The sequence below is a fragment of the Poecilia reticulata genome, linkage group LG12 (assembly GCF_000633615.1).
Source record: "Poecilia reticulata strain Guanapo linkage group LG12, Guppy_female_1.0+MT, whole genome shotgun sequence".
NCBI classification, from domain to species: domain Eukaryota; kingdom Metazoa; phylum Chordata; class Actinopteri; order Cyprinodontiformes; family Poeciliidae; genus Poecilia; species Poecilia reticulata.
In genome coordinates this window covers 13,007,701-13,026,016 of record NC_024342.1, presented here as the reverse complement: position 1 = coordinate 13,026,016, position 18,316 = coordinate 13,007,701, and the positions used below count along the sequence as shown (strand labels likewise).

Genomic DNA, 18,316 nt, shown 5'->3' with positions numbered 1-18,316 from the left:
CAATGTACTTCCACATACATATACATGGCGTATCACTGCTAATTTCACTTTTCAAATTTTGTGACCGTTTGGGCATTAACTCATCATTTAACTTCTGGAACGATATATAGTCTCAGCTGAAGTGCACTCGACGTCGAATGCACCAACTGTACCCACTGTAATAATGAGTCAGAGCTGAGTCTTGAGAAGAGGGAACATTCCAGTAAAAATGGTCGGAAATGGCCCAATGAAGCATAAAATGATTGGTGAATATGTATTAAAGGAGATTAAACTAAAAGAACAGGACCGATTCCATTATAGTCACTTTTTGTATGTAGTTTAGTAGAGAATTTTTGACTTAAGCTTGAAGATTGGGCGCATTTAGAGTCATTAGCGATCATCATACATCATCGGACTGGAGGTGTTGTCTGAACAGAAGCGCAGTAGACAGGAGGGATATGAAGCATTTAAAAGTCTTTAACTCTGACATTTTTTTACATTATGCAAGAGTGCACTGTAAATGTATTAATAACTCAAATTCTTCCACAACCTCACTATATTATTATTTTTTATTTAATGTGAAAGACAAACATAAAGTTGTGCATAATTGTGAAGTGAAATAAGAATCACTTTTGGGTTTAAAGTTTTAAAAAGTGTTCTGTCCTTTTTACTTGATCACCCCTAAATAAAATCCAGTGATACCAAAAGTCAATTAAATTATTAAATAGAGCCCAACTGTGTATAATTTAAATACAGCTATTCTGATTCAGATGCTTACAGAAAGTTGGTGAACAAAGAATATCAGGACCACAGCAGAGCAGATAAAGTTCTGGAGACGTTTGAAGAATGTCAGATTATAAAACAATGTCGCAAGGTTTCAATATCTCACCGGCAATCATTCAGACTGCCATTTAAAAGATGACGAGACACAAAGCCATACCTCTCTGGTAGTGGCAGCATCATGCTGCTAGGAGTTGCTTTTCAGCAGAAAAGGGATGCAGAGATGGGTGAAGCTAAAACGGGCAAGAGTTACATTTACTTAGTTACATTTATTAGAGTAACATTTAATACTCCTTGGAGTATTTTTTACTGCGCCATACTTTTTACTTTTGCTTGAGTAATATTATTATGAAGTATTGGCACTCTTACTTGAGTACAATCTCTAGCTATCTTCTATAGTATAGCACCAGACATAAATACACACTTACAGTTTATGTTTGAGTGAGACTTATTATCTCTATCTGTTGAGTCTGCTGTACCATTTGAAGGTCAATTGAATATATAGGAAACGATATATAGTCTCAGCTGAAGTGCACTCGACGTCGAATGCACCAACTGTACCCACTGTAAGCACTGGTTTCAAAAGTTTAATGGGGCGAGTAATTTGAAATTGGAAATGTGTTTCTTCTGCCTTGATGATATTTTATTGTGTATTTTTTCTTTAAAGCGATGCTACAATCACACTGTTATTCAGTCCTTCAATAGGCATTTTAAGTACTTTTTTTTTTCTCGTGAGTCAGTTTTCCGGATGACAACTTTTCAAGTTTTAGAAAAGTTGATGAGATTACATCAAAGCGTGTGGCCGTAACCTGACAAAAGGTGTACTGAACAGAACCTCAGCACACTCGTCACTAGATTCATTGTCCTTCAGTTTTAGCTGTTGCCTGTTTTAAGAAGCAGAACGTGTCTCACGTTTTATCTCGGTGGAGGCTGTTTCCCTACTAAGAAAATGCAGAGCCCTGTGTTTATGCATCACCGTAAGACGACTATATGCTGCATGCAGACTTCCAATTTGGTAGCAGTGTGTTTGACCATATAAATTAAGCTGCGTACTTAACCACCTTTAGTAGCAGAAAGCTCACATAGATGTGAGTGTTTGGGGGGGAAAAAATAATTCTTCTGAAATAATTCACATGCAAATTCTATTAAATGCATGTTTATATTCCTGTCACTGAATATTAGCATTGCCCTCCTCGAAATAACCTTGTTTATTGTTGTTGACATGAAACACATTTATAATTCGAGTAAACAATGCATTAACCTTCAATTTTTCATACTGCTAAGCAAAAAAAGCAATGCTTAAATATTCTTAGCGGCATATCCAATGTTTACTCTTTAGATAAGAAGAATCAGGAACAGCAATGGTTATGAATCTTAATAGATTTTACTATATATTATTAAATGTGGAGAGGAAAACCCATCGGTATGCACTAAGATTGGGATCATTATGTAAGATGGACGATGAAAGAAACAGTAATTCCCAAAGTTTGTCAAGACAAGCTGGTTTTAGTAACTAGTTCTAAGTCACTGTAATAGATTTAGGATTATATTCATCAGTGGTAAATGTGGTAATATAGAAACAGCAAAATGTTGGGTTTGTATTTAAGACCAAACAAGATCTTTTACACCTTAAATAAGTTTTGAACTCTAAAACAGCTATAAAAGAACCAAATATGTTGAATCCTGCTTCAAGTCCAGCTGAACATCTGTGAGGAGAATTGAAACCTACACCTGTGAGAAAGAAGCCAATAAATTTTAGATGGCTGCTGCAGTTTGTTCAAAGAGACGGTCAAAGCTACGAACTGAGAAATCTCATAAAGGGTTTAAAAGGCATTAGCAGAGACTCCCTTTATGTGTGCAACAAAATGATGGCTTTGGACGAGCTCCAGCAGTCTGTCTTTTATTTGTTTTATTCTGACTCTCCTTCATGCATTTTCATTTTTCTCCTCTACTCTGTCTTCATTTTCCTCTTTCTTTTTTCTGTTCTAACCCATTTTCCTTTTCCTTCGATCTTAGATCCTCCCTCTCTCTCCCCTCCCTGAACCTTTTCATGTTCTGCCTTCTTCCTTTTGTCTGTCATAATCTCTTCCTCTCCATCACAGTCATTCCCTTTCTCTTTCCATCAACATCTGTATTCTTCTCTTTCATATTCTTTCTCCTTCCTCCTCTCCTCTTCTCCTTTCCCCACTCTTCTTTTCCTATATTCTTTCTTAATTTTGTCTTTCCTTTCTACCTTCTTTGACTATTTCCTTTATTCTTCCCTCAACTCCTCCCTTATTTCTGACCTTCTTTAATTCTTTTCCTCCTTTCTGCCTTCTTTATTTCATTCCTTTGTTTTTTTTTCCATCCTTCATTCCTTCCTCTTTTCCCTCTTTCCTTCCTGGCTTCCTTCCTTCCTCGCCTCCTTAAGCTGAAGAAAAAGTATACACAAATTTAAAAAACTTTGAACACAACCCTGTTTGTTCAACGTTTCCTTCCTCTTTTCCTTTTTCATAAGCCACATTCATTTTGTTCTTATTTAAAACTATAATATCAGTGTCTCCTCTCCTCTGCAAGCCCAAGAGTTAATTATTTATCCGGTCTATTACTGTAGTTTTTGTTAATTAATGAGCCTTCAGAGGGTAAGTTCTTTGTCGTTTTGTGATCCATTATAATTTTGTATTATAAAGATGTGTATTTAAACATGCTTGCAGTGCAGATACAGCCTTGGTTCCTCGGAGAATATTCAGACTGTGATAGAGTATCTAACACATTCATGCTAAAAAAAATAAAATAAAAATTAAATTCTGGTGATAATACAAAGACTATCAGACTCACAGAGAAACAGCTGAGGTACTGATGGCTTTATCATTAGCAGACCGATGCCTCAGTGCTCCGAATCGCTTACTAATAGAACAACATGTTGCAGCTACTACCTAATGTTTAGCCCATTCGTCTGATAGAAACACATCCAGTGCAGTTTTACCTTTTTTTAGCCTATGTATTCAAATGACATTTAACTGATTTAGTAAAATAACTTTAGGTCTTCTAACCCCTGTCACACAGTCACACACTTGTTTTTCTTTTGTTTGAAGATACACAGCTTTCAGTAGATAATGTTCTATTCCTGCACTCTTGATACTGAAAATGTGTAATTTAACCTCCAGTCAAGCCAGACAGCCACAGATTCCTTTGGACATGATTTAAAATAACAATGTGGAATGAGCATCTCAACTCAGACATGCAAAACATATATATACTGTAAATATGCACCACAGTTTATGTAAGTTCAACACCAATGTTGCAGCAGCGACCCGATAATTACAATGTGCAGCTTTATGCAAACACCCTGTTGACATCGTTTGAAGTGGCAGGTCCACCAGGGGAGGTCATGTGATTTTCTTATTAATTCAGCTACAATTAATACAGCTTTCAGATCAGGGAGCTTTCTCGGTGTGAAAAGATTATTGAATTTTGAGCCCTAGATGATCAAATGATCATTAAGTATAGTAGACAAAAATGATACGGGTTACACCTCTGCCAAAATAAATACCAACATTCTTATGTAGTAGCACATTATATTTTTTATGCCTTTCATCCTATTACACAGACTGGATGTAACGGAGGCATAATAACACACATTCATGACAGAATTCTGATCATGTTTATCATTATTAAGAAAATACACGAAATTTGTAAGTGTAAGCTCATGGAAAAGGCATTTTAATATGTGACAACATACATTGCAAGACAGGTACAGTGATGATGATTTTATGCTAAGCGAGCATAGAGATATGTAAAGTTGCTGATGGGACATGCATACAAAATTATATAAGATAATCATGTATAAATTAAAAAACAACTTGGAAGAGTTTAAAGCTCCATGTTCAAGAGCAACGTCTTAACAAGCAAAGTAGCCTCAGCCAACCATAAAAATGATGGTTATATAAAAATGACAATGTAGTGGAAATAAGAAATGTCCTCTCACCTTTTCTTCACCCAACAACAAGATCGTCTGTGTTTTTTCAGGGTTTGTTTTGTTTTGTTGTTGCTGTTCTGTAATTGCTATTGTCAAGTGGTGGTTTACAGCCTCACTGTTTTCCCAGTCTGTGTCCCCATTTCATACCAACACATTGCCATTTCATACCAACCTGCTTCCATTTCATACCTTGGTTCTCGTTTATATCTGCTTGGTTCTTGTGCTCAATATTTTAAGGAATTGTGACAATAAATGATCATAAAACCCTCAGATCTCAAATAAAATTTGAAACATTTGCAGGTTATTGAAGGTTTTCAGTTGCACCTTATTGTGGCTCTGATCCTTATTTGGACTGGATCAACTTGAGAAAATATGGCAGGTTATGACATCCGTTTTAAACTAAAGAAACTGATAGAGATCCCTCCTGGTGTATGTTTATCAGATTTTCATAACTAGGTTTCATTTTAAAAAAAAGGCTTTAAGTAGATTAAAGAAAATGACTTTGAATCATCTCCTGTCAAACTGGGTATGAACCGTCCCATGGGGGCAAATTATTTGTGGCCGGCATGGCAGAAAACTCTGTTTTCATTCCTTGCGCTCTTCAAATACTGTTTTGTTCTTTCAACTTCTTACTCTTAAAATTGCTCTGTCTTTGTCAGACTGGCGCAAGATGCTCCGGACAGGTGCACCAGTCACTTTGATGCTGTAGCCCAAATCCGAGGAGAGGCTTTCTTCTTTAAAGGTAATTAAAATGGGGGTAGGTTGTGTTTTTCTTTAATATTATTATGATCTATTTTTTTTATATAAATATAGCAGATGGAACATACAGTATTTATCTGGTGCAAAATGATATAAAATCATTTAATTTACAGATGAGTAGGTACAGTGTGGTAAGTAATATCAGGTGAAGATGATCAACCAACCCATTTATTGTCCTTATAATGTAGCTCCTATATGCCGTATTTAATAGATGTTGAAGTATAATATCCAGAAAAGGTTTGTGCTGGGATGTCAACTGGAAGAAAAGTGGATTAAGCTTCTGTTATTGCACATAAAAGAAGAATCATGTGATATATACAAGTCATATAAGAGAAATGGAAAATGATAAAAAGGATGACACCTGAGGAGCACAGTGTACCTTTGCTTTATTTTTCATGCTTTACCATTCTAAATATTTTTGTTGTTGCAGTGTAATAAGGGAGATGCATGCATACGAGTGCATGTTTGCTCCAGATTCTTCTTAAGATAACGACAAGACAGAAAAAGAATATCAAAGGTCCAAAAACTAAATCCTGCGAGACACCCGGAGATGGATTATAATATGATTGGCCTATCAGGGAGTGTAATGAAAGTTTCTGTTTGCTTAAGCTAGAGTCGAGACACAGGAAACTCAAACTTCCATCCATCCATTTTCTGCCGCTTATCTGGGGTCGGGTGGCGGGGGCAGCAGCTTCAGAAGGGAGGCCCAGACTTCCCTCTCCCCAGCCACTTCTTCCAGCTCCTCTGGGGGAATCCCAAGGCGTTCCCAGGCCAGCAGAGAGACGTAATCCCTCCAGCGTGTCCTGGGTCTTCCCCAAGGCCTCCTCCCGGTGGGACGTGCCTGGAACACCTCACCAGGGAGGCGTCCAGGAGGCATCCTTACCAGATGCCCGAGCCACCTCAACTGGCTCCTCTYRACGTGGGGGAGCAGCGGCTCTACTCTGAGTCCCTCCCGGATGACCGAGCTTCTCACCCTATCTCTAAGGGAGAGCCCAGCCACCCCGCGGAGGAAACCCATTTCGGCCGCTTGTGTCCGTGATCTCGTTCTTTCGGTCATGACCCAAAGCTCATGACCATAGATGAGGGTGGGAAAGTAGATCGACCGATAAATCGAGAGCTTCGCTTTTTGACTCAGCTCTCTCTTCACCACGACGGACCGGTACAGCGTCCGCTTCACGGCAGACGCTGCCCCAATCCGCCTGTCGATCTCCTGCTCCCTTCTTCCCTCATTCGTGAACAAGATCCCCAGATACTTAAACTTCTCCACTGTGGAGTGAAACTCAAACCTGCTTCCTATAAATTATTTTTCATCCAAAGTGGAGACTATGAACTTTTAATTGTCACTGGTAGTTAGAACAGTATACACAAACAAGAAACCGATGCAGACGGCAGCAGGTGACGGTTTCTGGATCGGAGGGGCAACAAGAGAAGGTGTAAAAAGCAAGAATTTATTTCCAAAGACTGGAACAAGGCTAACAGAGACGCTGAGTCACTGTGCTGGCACGACGTGGTAGAAAGAGACCCACAAGACCAGGGCTGATTGGATCGGACTTGCAGGTGAAGCCAATCACTCACACACCAGGATGGTGTCTGAAAATTAAGCAGAAGGGGGAAAAGAGAGAGGGAGAGCAATTTCCCCAGCCATGGGAGCAAGAAACTGGCAGGCATGACTGTAGACCCTTTGCAGCAAATGCCTTCTGGCACAAAGTACTGGGGTTACAGCAATAAAAATCACTAAGGAGAGGGTTGGGTGATCTTTTGGGATGAGACCATCGCTCTTCTGGGCTATAACTCTTCCAATTCACCAAAAATTCAAAGCTGTGCTCAGAAGCTCCGCTGTCTGCCTTTGACATTGGGGGATGAGAGAGAGAGAGAGGACACTGGAGACGGAATGAGACCAATCTGAATTGAGACTCATTAAAGGAGGAATGATTGCAAAGAAAAAAGGCAACTTACGGCGGAAGGCTCATCTCTAATTAGTAGAAGAGAAATGGAAAAGTAGAATGTGCTAATTTTTGTATTTAACTTTAAGAAGTATTTTGATGTCATTCAGCCTTTTAATAGGAAACTGATTAAGTTTCTTGTAAAAAAAATTAATTTCATACCCGTTGAACTCTTCCACATTTTATGTGATGTCGCCATGAACATTGATATATTTTAAGATTTCATATAATAGACCAACACACAACAGATTTGCCCAAAGTTTAAGTAAAATTATGTTTTACTCATAAAAATTGTGTAAGAGTGACATACCTCTGTATCCCACTCCTTTCTTTCTAAATAAAATGCAGCACAAACCAGTTTTGAAGAGTCACCTAGTTAGTATATAGTGTGTGTACACTGTCTAATATATTCTCAATGTACAAAACAAGTTGTGGAAAAGTATAAAAGCAGGGTTAGGTTATCAAGCTTCTCGCAGAGCACATTCAGTTCGTCATTTTGAAAATGGAAAGAGAATCCCATCACTGCAAATCTACAAAGACATGACCATCTACCTGAACTGACGGGCTGGGCAGGGAGGGCATTAATCAGAGAAGTAGCCAAGAGACCAAGGGTAACTCTTGAAGAGCTGTAGAGATTCACAGTTCAGCCGTGAGAATATTAGTCTTACACTGCATAAATCTGACCTTTATGGAAGAATGCCAATGAGGAAATCACTGTTCAAAGAAGGTCATAAGAAGAATTTGCATTTTGCCACAAGTCATCTTCAGAGGGAAGAAAGTGCTTTTGCTATTTGCAACATATGTTTTTCTATAAATTATCAACAAATTTGTGTTGGTCTGTCACAAAAAAATCTCAGTGCAGTGCAAAAATGCAAATAGAAATGTGTTGGTTTTCTTTGTCCAGAGCATTGTGTGGATGTTCTGTGCTGCACAGAGCTCCTTGAACATGACTCTGTAACATCCTGCAGGGCAGGATTGGTCCTACTCTTTAGTTTGACTCTGAGGATATGATCATACAAACCCATGAGGAGGTACAAAAATACCTAAATACTCTGATCTTTGTGAGACAGGAACCACTGTTTTTACTAAGAGGTCATCAGTTTCTTTAGCTCGTGAAACATTATAGTCAGAACTTCACAATTTACCCCATCAGTGTGGTATTAATAAAGAAAAAGGTGACACGTTAAAGGCACTATTTGCTTTGTATTTGTATATTAGCAACAAGCATAACACTTGCCAAAATACAGTTGAGTATGTGTTGTCTGATTATTCAGCCTTACACCATGTTAAAACCTTACATCTCAGTTTGAAAATGTCAATAATTACAACAGTCAATTTTTACACACAAGCTGATAAAGTTATGGTCTTTGTACATCTTTCATTTTCATGCAGCTGTTTGATATCTTAAACTGAATCTTTAATCCTTAAATTCACAAATCTTTAATTCTGTACTTTATTTGACTTATTCGGTGGCCATCCTGTCCAGTCACCATTCAGTACTGAAAGATACAACATTTGGTTATGTGCTTTGTCAACCTGACTGAATTAATTTGATCTTATTTAGACTGTTTCCCTGCAGAGGTCTTGACTCTACTTTAGCATAAAGTTTAGTTTGATAAAAGAAGGGGAAGGGGGGATATTTGAAGGGGGCAGTTGTGTTTGCATTTCCTTTGTTTCCTCCTATACCTTGAGTTTTTATTTATACCATTCGTCTTGATTACATAGCACCACAAACTGAGCCAGGAGAATGTTTTCTGAATTGCAGCTCTTTATAAACCGCTCTCGGATGTTGTGATTGGTCTATTTTCCATCAAGATGAAAGAAGGCAACATCCATCTGCTGTGAGAGATCTGTCCAGTGTCACAATTTCGAAAAAAAATCTGTGCTTGTCTGCTTGGCTTGAAGATGTTTGAAAAGGTTAAAGGTGTGCCTCCTCGGGCTTTTGTTGGGTTGTACCAGAAGGAAACAAATAGTGGCAGTGTGGAGGAATAAAAAAAAAAGAATGGAAAAGATGAAAAGAAAAACACTAGATCTGACATGATGGAGTGAACAAAGTGCCCCCCAGGGAAATTGATGGGTGTTTCTCCCAGGTATTGGCTAATGCACCATTAGGGTGTTGTAAATAAAAATAACCAAGAAGCAGAAGCAAAAGGGAAGCAGGGCCTGAGTCAAGTAAAATACTTTCATGACAAACTAGGAAGAGCTCTGGAATTCCAAGAACAATGTTAGAATGGGACAAAAAAGGATTCAACTCCACAAGCCCAAATGACAACAACTGAAAACAGGATGGCAAAAACTGTCCAACAGGAGAAACAGAGATTGAGTAAGGAAATTCTGGATTAGCAGCAGTTGTGCTAATAGCAAAGAGGGAGTTTCTGAATGGTCAAAATCTCTCCATTTGATGCATTTCCTCATAAATTCAGCTAATAATTATTTTCATCATAAAGTATGGAGGAAAAAACTTAGACGGTGACATGATAGCGGCAGTAATACATCTTGCCATGACACACCAGAAAACTAATTGTATCCAAATACACATGCTATGTACGAAGTGGGCGTACATTGAATGTTGTCACACTTAATTCAAATAAGTGACAGGACCTTTGCTCCTTCGTTTCTTGACATTTAAATCTAGTAAAATTCCCTGTTTAGGCACAGAAGTGGTAAAATAATCAGTGAAACAGCAGCTTCAATCAGACTCCAAGCCTCACCAGCCTTGAACAAGTTATGAACAAATTCTGCCAACTAAAAAAGGTTATTACATTAAACAATATTTTCTGCTAAAGTATAAACTTAATCTTTCCAGATAATTGTTAAGTTCTTTAAGTTGTTTTTATCCATTGTGAATTGTATTTGTTGCTGGAACACCTTACTTTTTTTTTTTTTTTTGATGAAAGCAGCCGAAAGAAGTAAAGTGCAGCCAACACTCCATTTGGCAACATTTCACCAAAATCAACTTGCTCTAAGAAAGTCTCTTCTGGTTCCTGTAGGGAAGTACTTTTGGAGGCTAACAAGGGAAAAGCACCTCGTGTCTCTCCGTCCTGCTCACATTCATCGCTTCTGGAGGGGGCTTCCTCCCAATTTGGATAGCGTGGACGCCGTCTACGAGAGGCCAGGGGACCACAAAATAGTATTCTTCAAAGGTGAGTATTTACTCCTGATTCAGAGTTGCTTTTGTTTTGATTTGCCTGTCTGTACAAGAACAAAACAACATTTGTATAGCTTTGTGAATTCTTTCTTTTATTGTAATGTTTGTGCTGAATCATCAGGTCAACAGTATTGGGTATTCAAAGACAATAACGTTGAGGAGGGTTACCCACGTCCAATTAGTGACTTTGGCCTTCCTGTGGAAGCAGTGGATGCAGCGTTTGTTTGGTTACACAACGACAAAACCTACTTCTTCAAAGATAACTACTACTGGCGCTATGACGACCACCTGCGACACATGGACCTTGGTTTCCCCAAAGACAGCACGCTTTGGAAGGGGCTGCCGCTCCAGCTGGACGATGCTATGAGGTGGTCTGATGGTGAGAAGCCACAAACATCCACACTTCATTATTTTATACTTTTATATTAGCTAAAAGATGGTAACCTATAATATTCTGCATGCTATGCAAACTTGTTCAGTGAATTAGAATATTATTGAAAGGTATTTTCAGATTGATGTTTTCAAGCTTTTATTTATGTTAATTATGGTGATTTTTTGTTGTTGTTGTTGTTTACAGCTAATGATAAAACCATTGAAGGTTAGAATAATACACCAGATGGATGCAAAGGCCATCTTTAATTTATGGGTTTAATGAAAAGTATGTTTTATACCTGAGGTTATTTTCAAAATCTGACAAACGAGCCTCATCTGAACGCTCTTATGATTTACAGAAATTACAATAACAAAGACATACAACCTAGTAACAATAAGAACCTGCATCCACGATTTTCTGACCTGTGCTCCACCTTTTCAATTGAAATTAAATTAAATTGCAATTTGAGCCTGATTTATATGAACATACAGAAAAGAACTGAATAACATCCTTCATTGCTGATACTTTACTTTGTTTTTATTATAAAATGTAAGACGTGTTTTTTTAACTTTCATTTCTGAAAAGGTTATTTTAGCTGCTGGTGTGGGTGCCAATCATTTTTCAATTTCAACAGGAATCCAACCATTTTGCCATATATTTATTACTTTTTGATAGTACCGGACCAATTTAGTCTCTGAATGTTTTTATTTTTCCATATTTTACAAACTGAGTGTTGGTAACTGGGATGTTTGTCCCTCATGAGCACATGTTGTTTCCCATTACTTAATGCCCTACGACTAAAGCCTTCTACTATAATTAACTTTTGGAAAATGTTTGTTGGAAAAAGGTTCATTTGCTGTTTCACATGATTGAACTATATATTTTTTGACTTTGTTTTTATTCCCATAATATGAGGAGTATTTTTAAGATTTACCAAGTTATGGTAGAGTTTAAATATTTGTTTTTCATTTTGCGATATTTGCGTTTCCCAATCCAATACTATGACATAGAATTTGTCCACTTAAAGATTTATTCAGGTTTTTGTCATATTTACATGTTTTGGATCGTCAAACACTTGTTAATATTAGACCAGTGGTTCTTAACCTTTTTTGAGGTACCGAACCCACCAGATTCATATCCGCATTCACTGAACCCTTCTGTAGCGATAAATAAAATAATTTTTTTTCCCAAATTCAAGACATTTGACCCAACTAGACAATAGTTGGGTCACTTTAAGAAGATCACTAAGTCTTCTTTAAAGGTAGAGTCTCTGAGAACAGTTCTTCAAAATATAGTCGGTGTTTTCAGCACAGTTGAGCTGACTGTCCAGGAACGACCCAAGGAATTTAAAATTTGCCACAGTTTCAACAGGTTGGCCATCAAGAGAAACTGGAACCACTTTAAGGTCTTGTTTAGATCATTTAATTAGCTCTACATTCTTAAGATAATGAAAAATGTATAATAAGTAATAAAGACTTTGCAGTATTCTGATTTAGTAATGTAATTATATTAGTTGTGTTACCACCCCCACACCACTAGAGGCAGTACCAACCCCGAAAAGATGCGACTAAGGAGCAGATTTAGAAGTATACCGAAAGCTATAGAATTTGGTAAAAACTGTGAGCTTTGCTGAAGTAATTAAAGACACAACTTCAAATCCATGCTGAGAGTGGAGCTTCTTCAATCAGTGCTCCTCCGCAGCTCTGATTGGCTAAGCAATGTAACATGATCCTCTGCAGCAAGTGATGGCAAAGCGGGGCGTCATCACGACTTTACACAAGTGTGTCTTTACCTCCACGGCAGAGGCTCCGCCAAACCCCTGAGACCGACTCATTGAACTCCTGGGGTTCGATCGAACCCAGGTTAAGAGCCACTTTATTAGACAAAGATAACCTAAGTAAATATAAAATATAGCTTATATTAAGGAAAAAAATATTCAAACAAGCCTGGTCCAATGGTTCTTTGTTTCTTAGTTTTACAGGACTGTCAGTAATTATGACTGAATATCGCTTGTGAAATTATAAAAAAAAAAAATGTGGGCAATCAGAGTTAATTCATAATTTAACAATGGGTGCAATTATATTTCACGCAGAGCCAGGTTAAGTTGGACAGCCTTTTTCCCCCCTAAAAATTGAAGTCATCATTTAAAAGCTACTCTTTTTATTTAATTTGATCATCTTTGTCTCATATGTGTGACAAACAAAACAGAATCCGTAAATGCAAATACTAAAAATGCTTTTTCAAAGCACAGAAGGACCTAATGAGTTTTAAATATCGGGTCGCGACAAGTAAAAGATGTTGAACTTGCTTTCTAACATGATAGAAATCTTAATACTCTGCTCACTCTTTAGTTGGGAAAGCTTTGCAGGAAGTCTTATTGAAATTCAAATTTCCATTCGGAACTCTGTTTAAATAGCTCAATGTGGCTCACAAAGAACCCCGTAAAAAACTATGGATTAAATAAAAGAAAGCTTAATGAGGAGTCAGAAACAACATATTTTATTACAAAACAGGTTATTAAATGTGGTAGAGATTTTGGTTCCAGTTTCCTGGCAGATCAGTTATTTAACAATACATCCAGACCCCGCTGATTCCTTAATATTTTTAGAGTTTTTGAAAGCCAGGTGGTCAATTTCTATTCCCAGCATTGTTCCGTATTATTTTATTTATGAGTGCATTCTTGCACAAACAGCAGTTATTGTACACGCTCTTGGAAAAGAAGATGTGGCCAAGTGCTCCACAGCAGAAGCTATAAAGCACGCTGCGGTCTTGGAAAATAAAATATCTGGACTATAAACCTTTTAAAAACTAGCTGCTGAAGTTTAAAGACTGAAAACTTTTTTTCAATTACACTTGGTCAATGTAGCACAAGAGCGTTGGCCTTTCCACCATAAACACAGTAAAAATCTCTGTCAGGTGTCATGAATCCACTAGGTGCCACTGTGAGCTTAGTGGTTCCACAGGGAGGCACAGATGTTAAAAAAAAAAATCTAAAACGGGGTGACAGGTTCTCCAATCTCATCAAAGGAGTGAGACAGGGAACATTTCTCCAGCCTTAACCTCTGCACACGGTTGAGTCCATCATGATCCATTCCTCCAGATCTATCTACTGCTGCAACAACAAGGAATAAAGCAAAGCTTGTTTCAGACTGTTTGGATGCCACCGAAGCAGGACAAAAGGCTATAAAAGTAACGACTGATTTTGCTTGGCGGCTGCCCACTTGTTTCACTTCAGTTCAGTCCCTCAAACTCTTTAGCCCTTTCATCACAATCACAGTTTGCACCCACACAGGCAAACATCAGCAGAAACACACCCTGTTTCTACATTGTGCTGATGAAGCTTAGGTATGGAAATTAGAGGTTCTGTGATTTATATATATATATCCACAAGTCTGTGCTTTTACACATTGTGTTTGAAGCATTTCTATGAAAACTCATACTTTTAATKTCAGCCCTCATTTGTCCAATTGGATATCATTGTAATTGCACCGAGGCGTTTATTCTGATGGAAATGGCATTAATGCTGCTAAGGTATGCAGGTTAATCATTTCTACTTACATAATGAAACATGACTTTTTTTCTACATTTAACATTTTTTATTTACAAAGGTGAGACAATTAAGAGCTGGTTCTCACTTAAAATCCCAACTTTGGAAGAACCAGCAGTAAAAGCAAATACTACAAACATTATAAATTATAAGGACAGAGAGAAAATCAGAAAGCATCACTTCTATGCAATGCATCCAAATGAGAAGAAGGTGCATGGATCATTTGCAGTGAATTATTAAAGGTAGTCATTGGGATGTAGGTCTGAAGCTTTAACATGTTTTTGCAAGTCATTCCAGTCATTTAGGGCAACAAACTGAAATAATGAACGACCAATGGTGGTGCAGACCTTTGGAATGGTTCTGGTGATAAAATTACTGGAGCATAAATGTCTTCATTTTATGGGGGAAATTTAAAAAAAACAACATGCAAAGGTAAAGCAGAGTTTTAACAATGTTTGCCTTGTAAACTAATTGGTACCAACCTGCAAGAATATAGAGATGGCCCTGTTACAAAACGGACTGACTGCAGTGACATTCAGTTTATGCAGAAGGTCATTTTGATGTTACTAGACAGAAAATTGATCGCAGTTACTATTTGTAATGTGTGCAGACTTAAACCTCAGTACAATCTCTCAGATACTTTTATTTCAACAGAACCACAGAATGCAGAAGTGATACTTAGATAGTGTTTTATATTTTTTCTTTGGTTTTCTGTTACAGCTCAAACCTTTACAGAAAGATTCATTTCTAGTCATCTCAGTTTTAAAATAAAGGTTTGTGAACACAGTTGTGCTGTTTTAGATCTCATCCCAGATATCTCTGTTCCGTTTTGTTCCTCGTCAGTACTTGTAAGTTTTGTTACCTTGCAAAAAGGAAGGGACCGTTTTTCTTGCACATTTGTCGGAATTCAATTTTGTTAGAGAGCAAAAATCAAGAGAGATGGTTAAGGATTTTTCTCTTTTTTTCTTTCTTTTTTCTTTTTGCAGTGTTGATTCTCCCATTAATTAATCCCCAAAGAAGAACCGTGTTGTATTTGACAGGTGGATCTGGCTTTGGCTGTTAGAGCAAAGAGAAAGAGCTACAGCGAGAAGAAAGCTTGAAATGATGAACAGAAATTTGTTCGTTGGCCTTAAAAGTCAAAATAAATCTGGAGCAAAATTTTAATAAATTACAAATGTTGAGTAATTCTACTAAATTAACACTCTTAAAACCTACTAATACAAATGTTGCCCTTACTTCTACATATGTCCTTTATATATATTCTGCATGCTAAACATTGTGATCTTAGTTTTCTTTGTTGTTAGATGGCTGTTGGACAAGGTCAAAATGCATTTTTAACAATAGGCTGACTGATTTTAAACTAATTCACTGTCAGATCAGCACATCACACAAATTGCTTAAATTCATTGCCCATTATTTTGACAAGGAGCTAAGTGCTTCACCAAGACACACTGAATTTGAGAATAACTTTAAAACTGTGTTTGTGAATGTCTGATTATCCTTTTGGCGATCCAAACCCTCGGTTGTTATCGTGCTGATGGAAAGTTTTCTCCGTCTTTGAATCAGCATAAAAACCGGTGAATTCATCAGACCTGGGATTTATGTAATCTTTGAAGAAACGGAAAAGTGATTGTGGTTTTTGTGATAAGTGGTTCTCTGAAACAGGGATTTATTTCTCCAAGATTCAGCCTCCAAGCATTTCTCTCTACCTTGTTGATGTGTTTTGATGTATTTCCAACCCAAACATTTATGGTTGCGTACAACATTGATTCAGGATGCTGCGCCGGCTGATAGATCTAATTGCACAGAGCAATTATGATCTAAAGAGTGTTGTTGATTAAAAATGCGCCTCTCTACAATTCATACAACTAAGTTATATTGATTTAAAAAAATAAAAAACATCAGTGTGTATCCGTGTATAACAGCAGTGTCTGATGTATTTAGAGCCTAAACTAAACTTTATGGCACAAACAGGCATGTTTTTGTCCTCTTCTGGATGGGATACATCTGTTGTCTGATTCCATGGTTCAGGACAAGCATGTGTACTGCTACATCTCTAGAGATTCATGGATTTATTTATTTTTTTTAAAAAAGCTGCAGGCCATTGGTATTTTTGTTTTTGATTATCAAAAACCTCAGCAGGTCTGGATGTTGCCACTCCGCAACAATTTTTGTTGAGCTATTGGGTTGACAAATTCTCCCTCCTGTCTTCAGGAACTCCGCAGCTCCTACAGAGTTGCCACGGTTCTCTCGGCTGCTGCTCTGATTAATCTCTCTTTGCCCAGCCTGTCGGTTAAGGTCGACCACCCTGTTTTGGTAGTCTGATGTTGTACCACGCTGTCTTTTTGGATGATGAACAGTCGCTTTACAAGTCAATCCTGCTTCAGCGTTCTCCAGAAGTAAAGCCCCGAGCTTTCTGCTGTGCTCTTTGGTCTTCTTCTTTCTGTTTCTTCTCCTATGTTCTCCATCAAACCTCGGAGGCCTTCACAGAAAAGCGGATGTGTATTGAGATGAAATCACGCACAGATGGACTCTATTTACTAGCTAGGTCACTTCTGAAGGCAACTGGTTGCACTGGATTTCATTTACCATTTTCAGAACACGGAGTGTTGAATAACAAAGTCAAGGATAGTTTCTTTCTGAGGGAGTATTCAGTGTGTTATAATAACTGATGCAATTACAAATTTGTAAAGAAAATCTTTGGATTCTTAAATGATTTAAACCAGCATAAGATACTGTTTCAATCGTTATTGAAATCGTTTTATTTTTGTTCCAACTTGTTTCTTTTCTAGATTTGTCAAACGTCCCAGCTGTGTGGTCTCGTAATATTTTTTTTGGTGTATGAATACTCACTCAGCCTGCAGCCTATACTTCTACAGCTTGTAGTTGGTCACAGTCAACACTCCATTGTTTTCAGCACTTATCTGCTGTCACCAAGCTGCAGAGCGTTAAAAAAAAAAACCATTGCGGCATCACAGGTGCTCCCTTTCTGTTTGCGTACAATTAATCACCTTGCTCAAAATGATTATTTTCTGTGAAGTTTCCCGAAAACATATCGCGGAGGGAGCCTCAGAGCCAGATGGATGACAGACGTTTTGTTTACTTCTAAATACCACAAATTGCCTCATAGTTTACTGACAAAGTGCTTGACAGTTGTTCAGAAAGGTCATCACCAATCACTGATGGCCCCTTTCGAACATAATTCAGCCTTTTGTGATCTTTTCTGCGCCGAGGCACACATGGTTCGCAGATTTTTCTGAGCAAGTGCTCTCTGCAGGGACTGTAGCATTTGCATTTTCCATTTAATAAAAAGCAGCACATGCTAAGTCAAGTGAGGCATAAAGATAGTTATTGAAGTCATTTTCACAAAAAACAGAATATTAATCAAAAATAGCTCTCACATCTCTTATTTTCCTTTTAGATGTGTTGCTGCGTTTAAAAATTTTGCTGTTTTTGCAACGGTTCCAAAAACTCCCACATAACACTTTTTATTTTTATTTTTTAGCATTTGAAATTGGCAAAACATTTACAGAAGTCCCTGGTGATTCACCTCCAGGATACTTTGCTTCAACCAAATGAGCATATGTGTTGTGTGAGCTGTTGGCAGGTCTGATGTCTCCTTCACCTCCCTATAACCTTCATCCCATCATCCCTTAATACTCATTTGGTTTCTCATCAAGTACCAGGTTTTAAAGGAGCACGTAAGGCGATGTGTGTGTGTGTGTGTGTGTGTGTGTGTGTGTGTGTGTGTGTGTGTGTGTGTGTGCGTGTGTGTGTGTGTGTGTGTGTTTCCCTCCCTGTTGTACCTGTAGCATGGCTGTTTGTTGGT

General features: G+C 37.8%; 1 protein-coding gene across 2 annotated transcripts in view; it reads left to right on the top strand.

The window, feature by feature from the left end:
- mmp17a (matrix metallopeptidase 17a) overlaps positions 1-18,316 on the top strand; it is a 104,363-nt gene that overhangs the window by 77,092 nt on the left and 8,955 nt on the right. For both annotated transcript variants that reach the window (XM_008423921.2, XM_008423919.2), the window contains 3 exons: positions 5,377-5,459; positions 10,410-10,562; positions 10,689-10,946. In XM_008423921.2, coding sequence (XP_008422143.1) covers positions 5,377-5,459; positions 10,410-10,562; positions 10,689-10,946 — 494 coding nt within the window. The remainder of the gene's footprint in view (positions 1-5,376; positions 5,460-10,409; positions 10,563-10,688; positions 10,947-18,316) is intronic.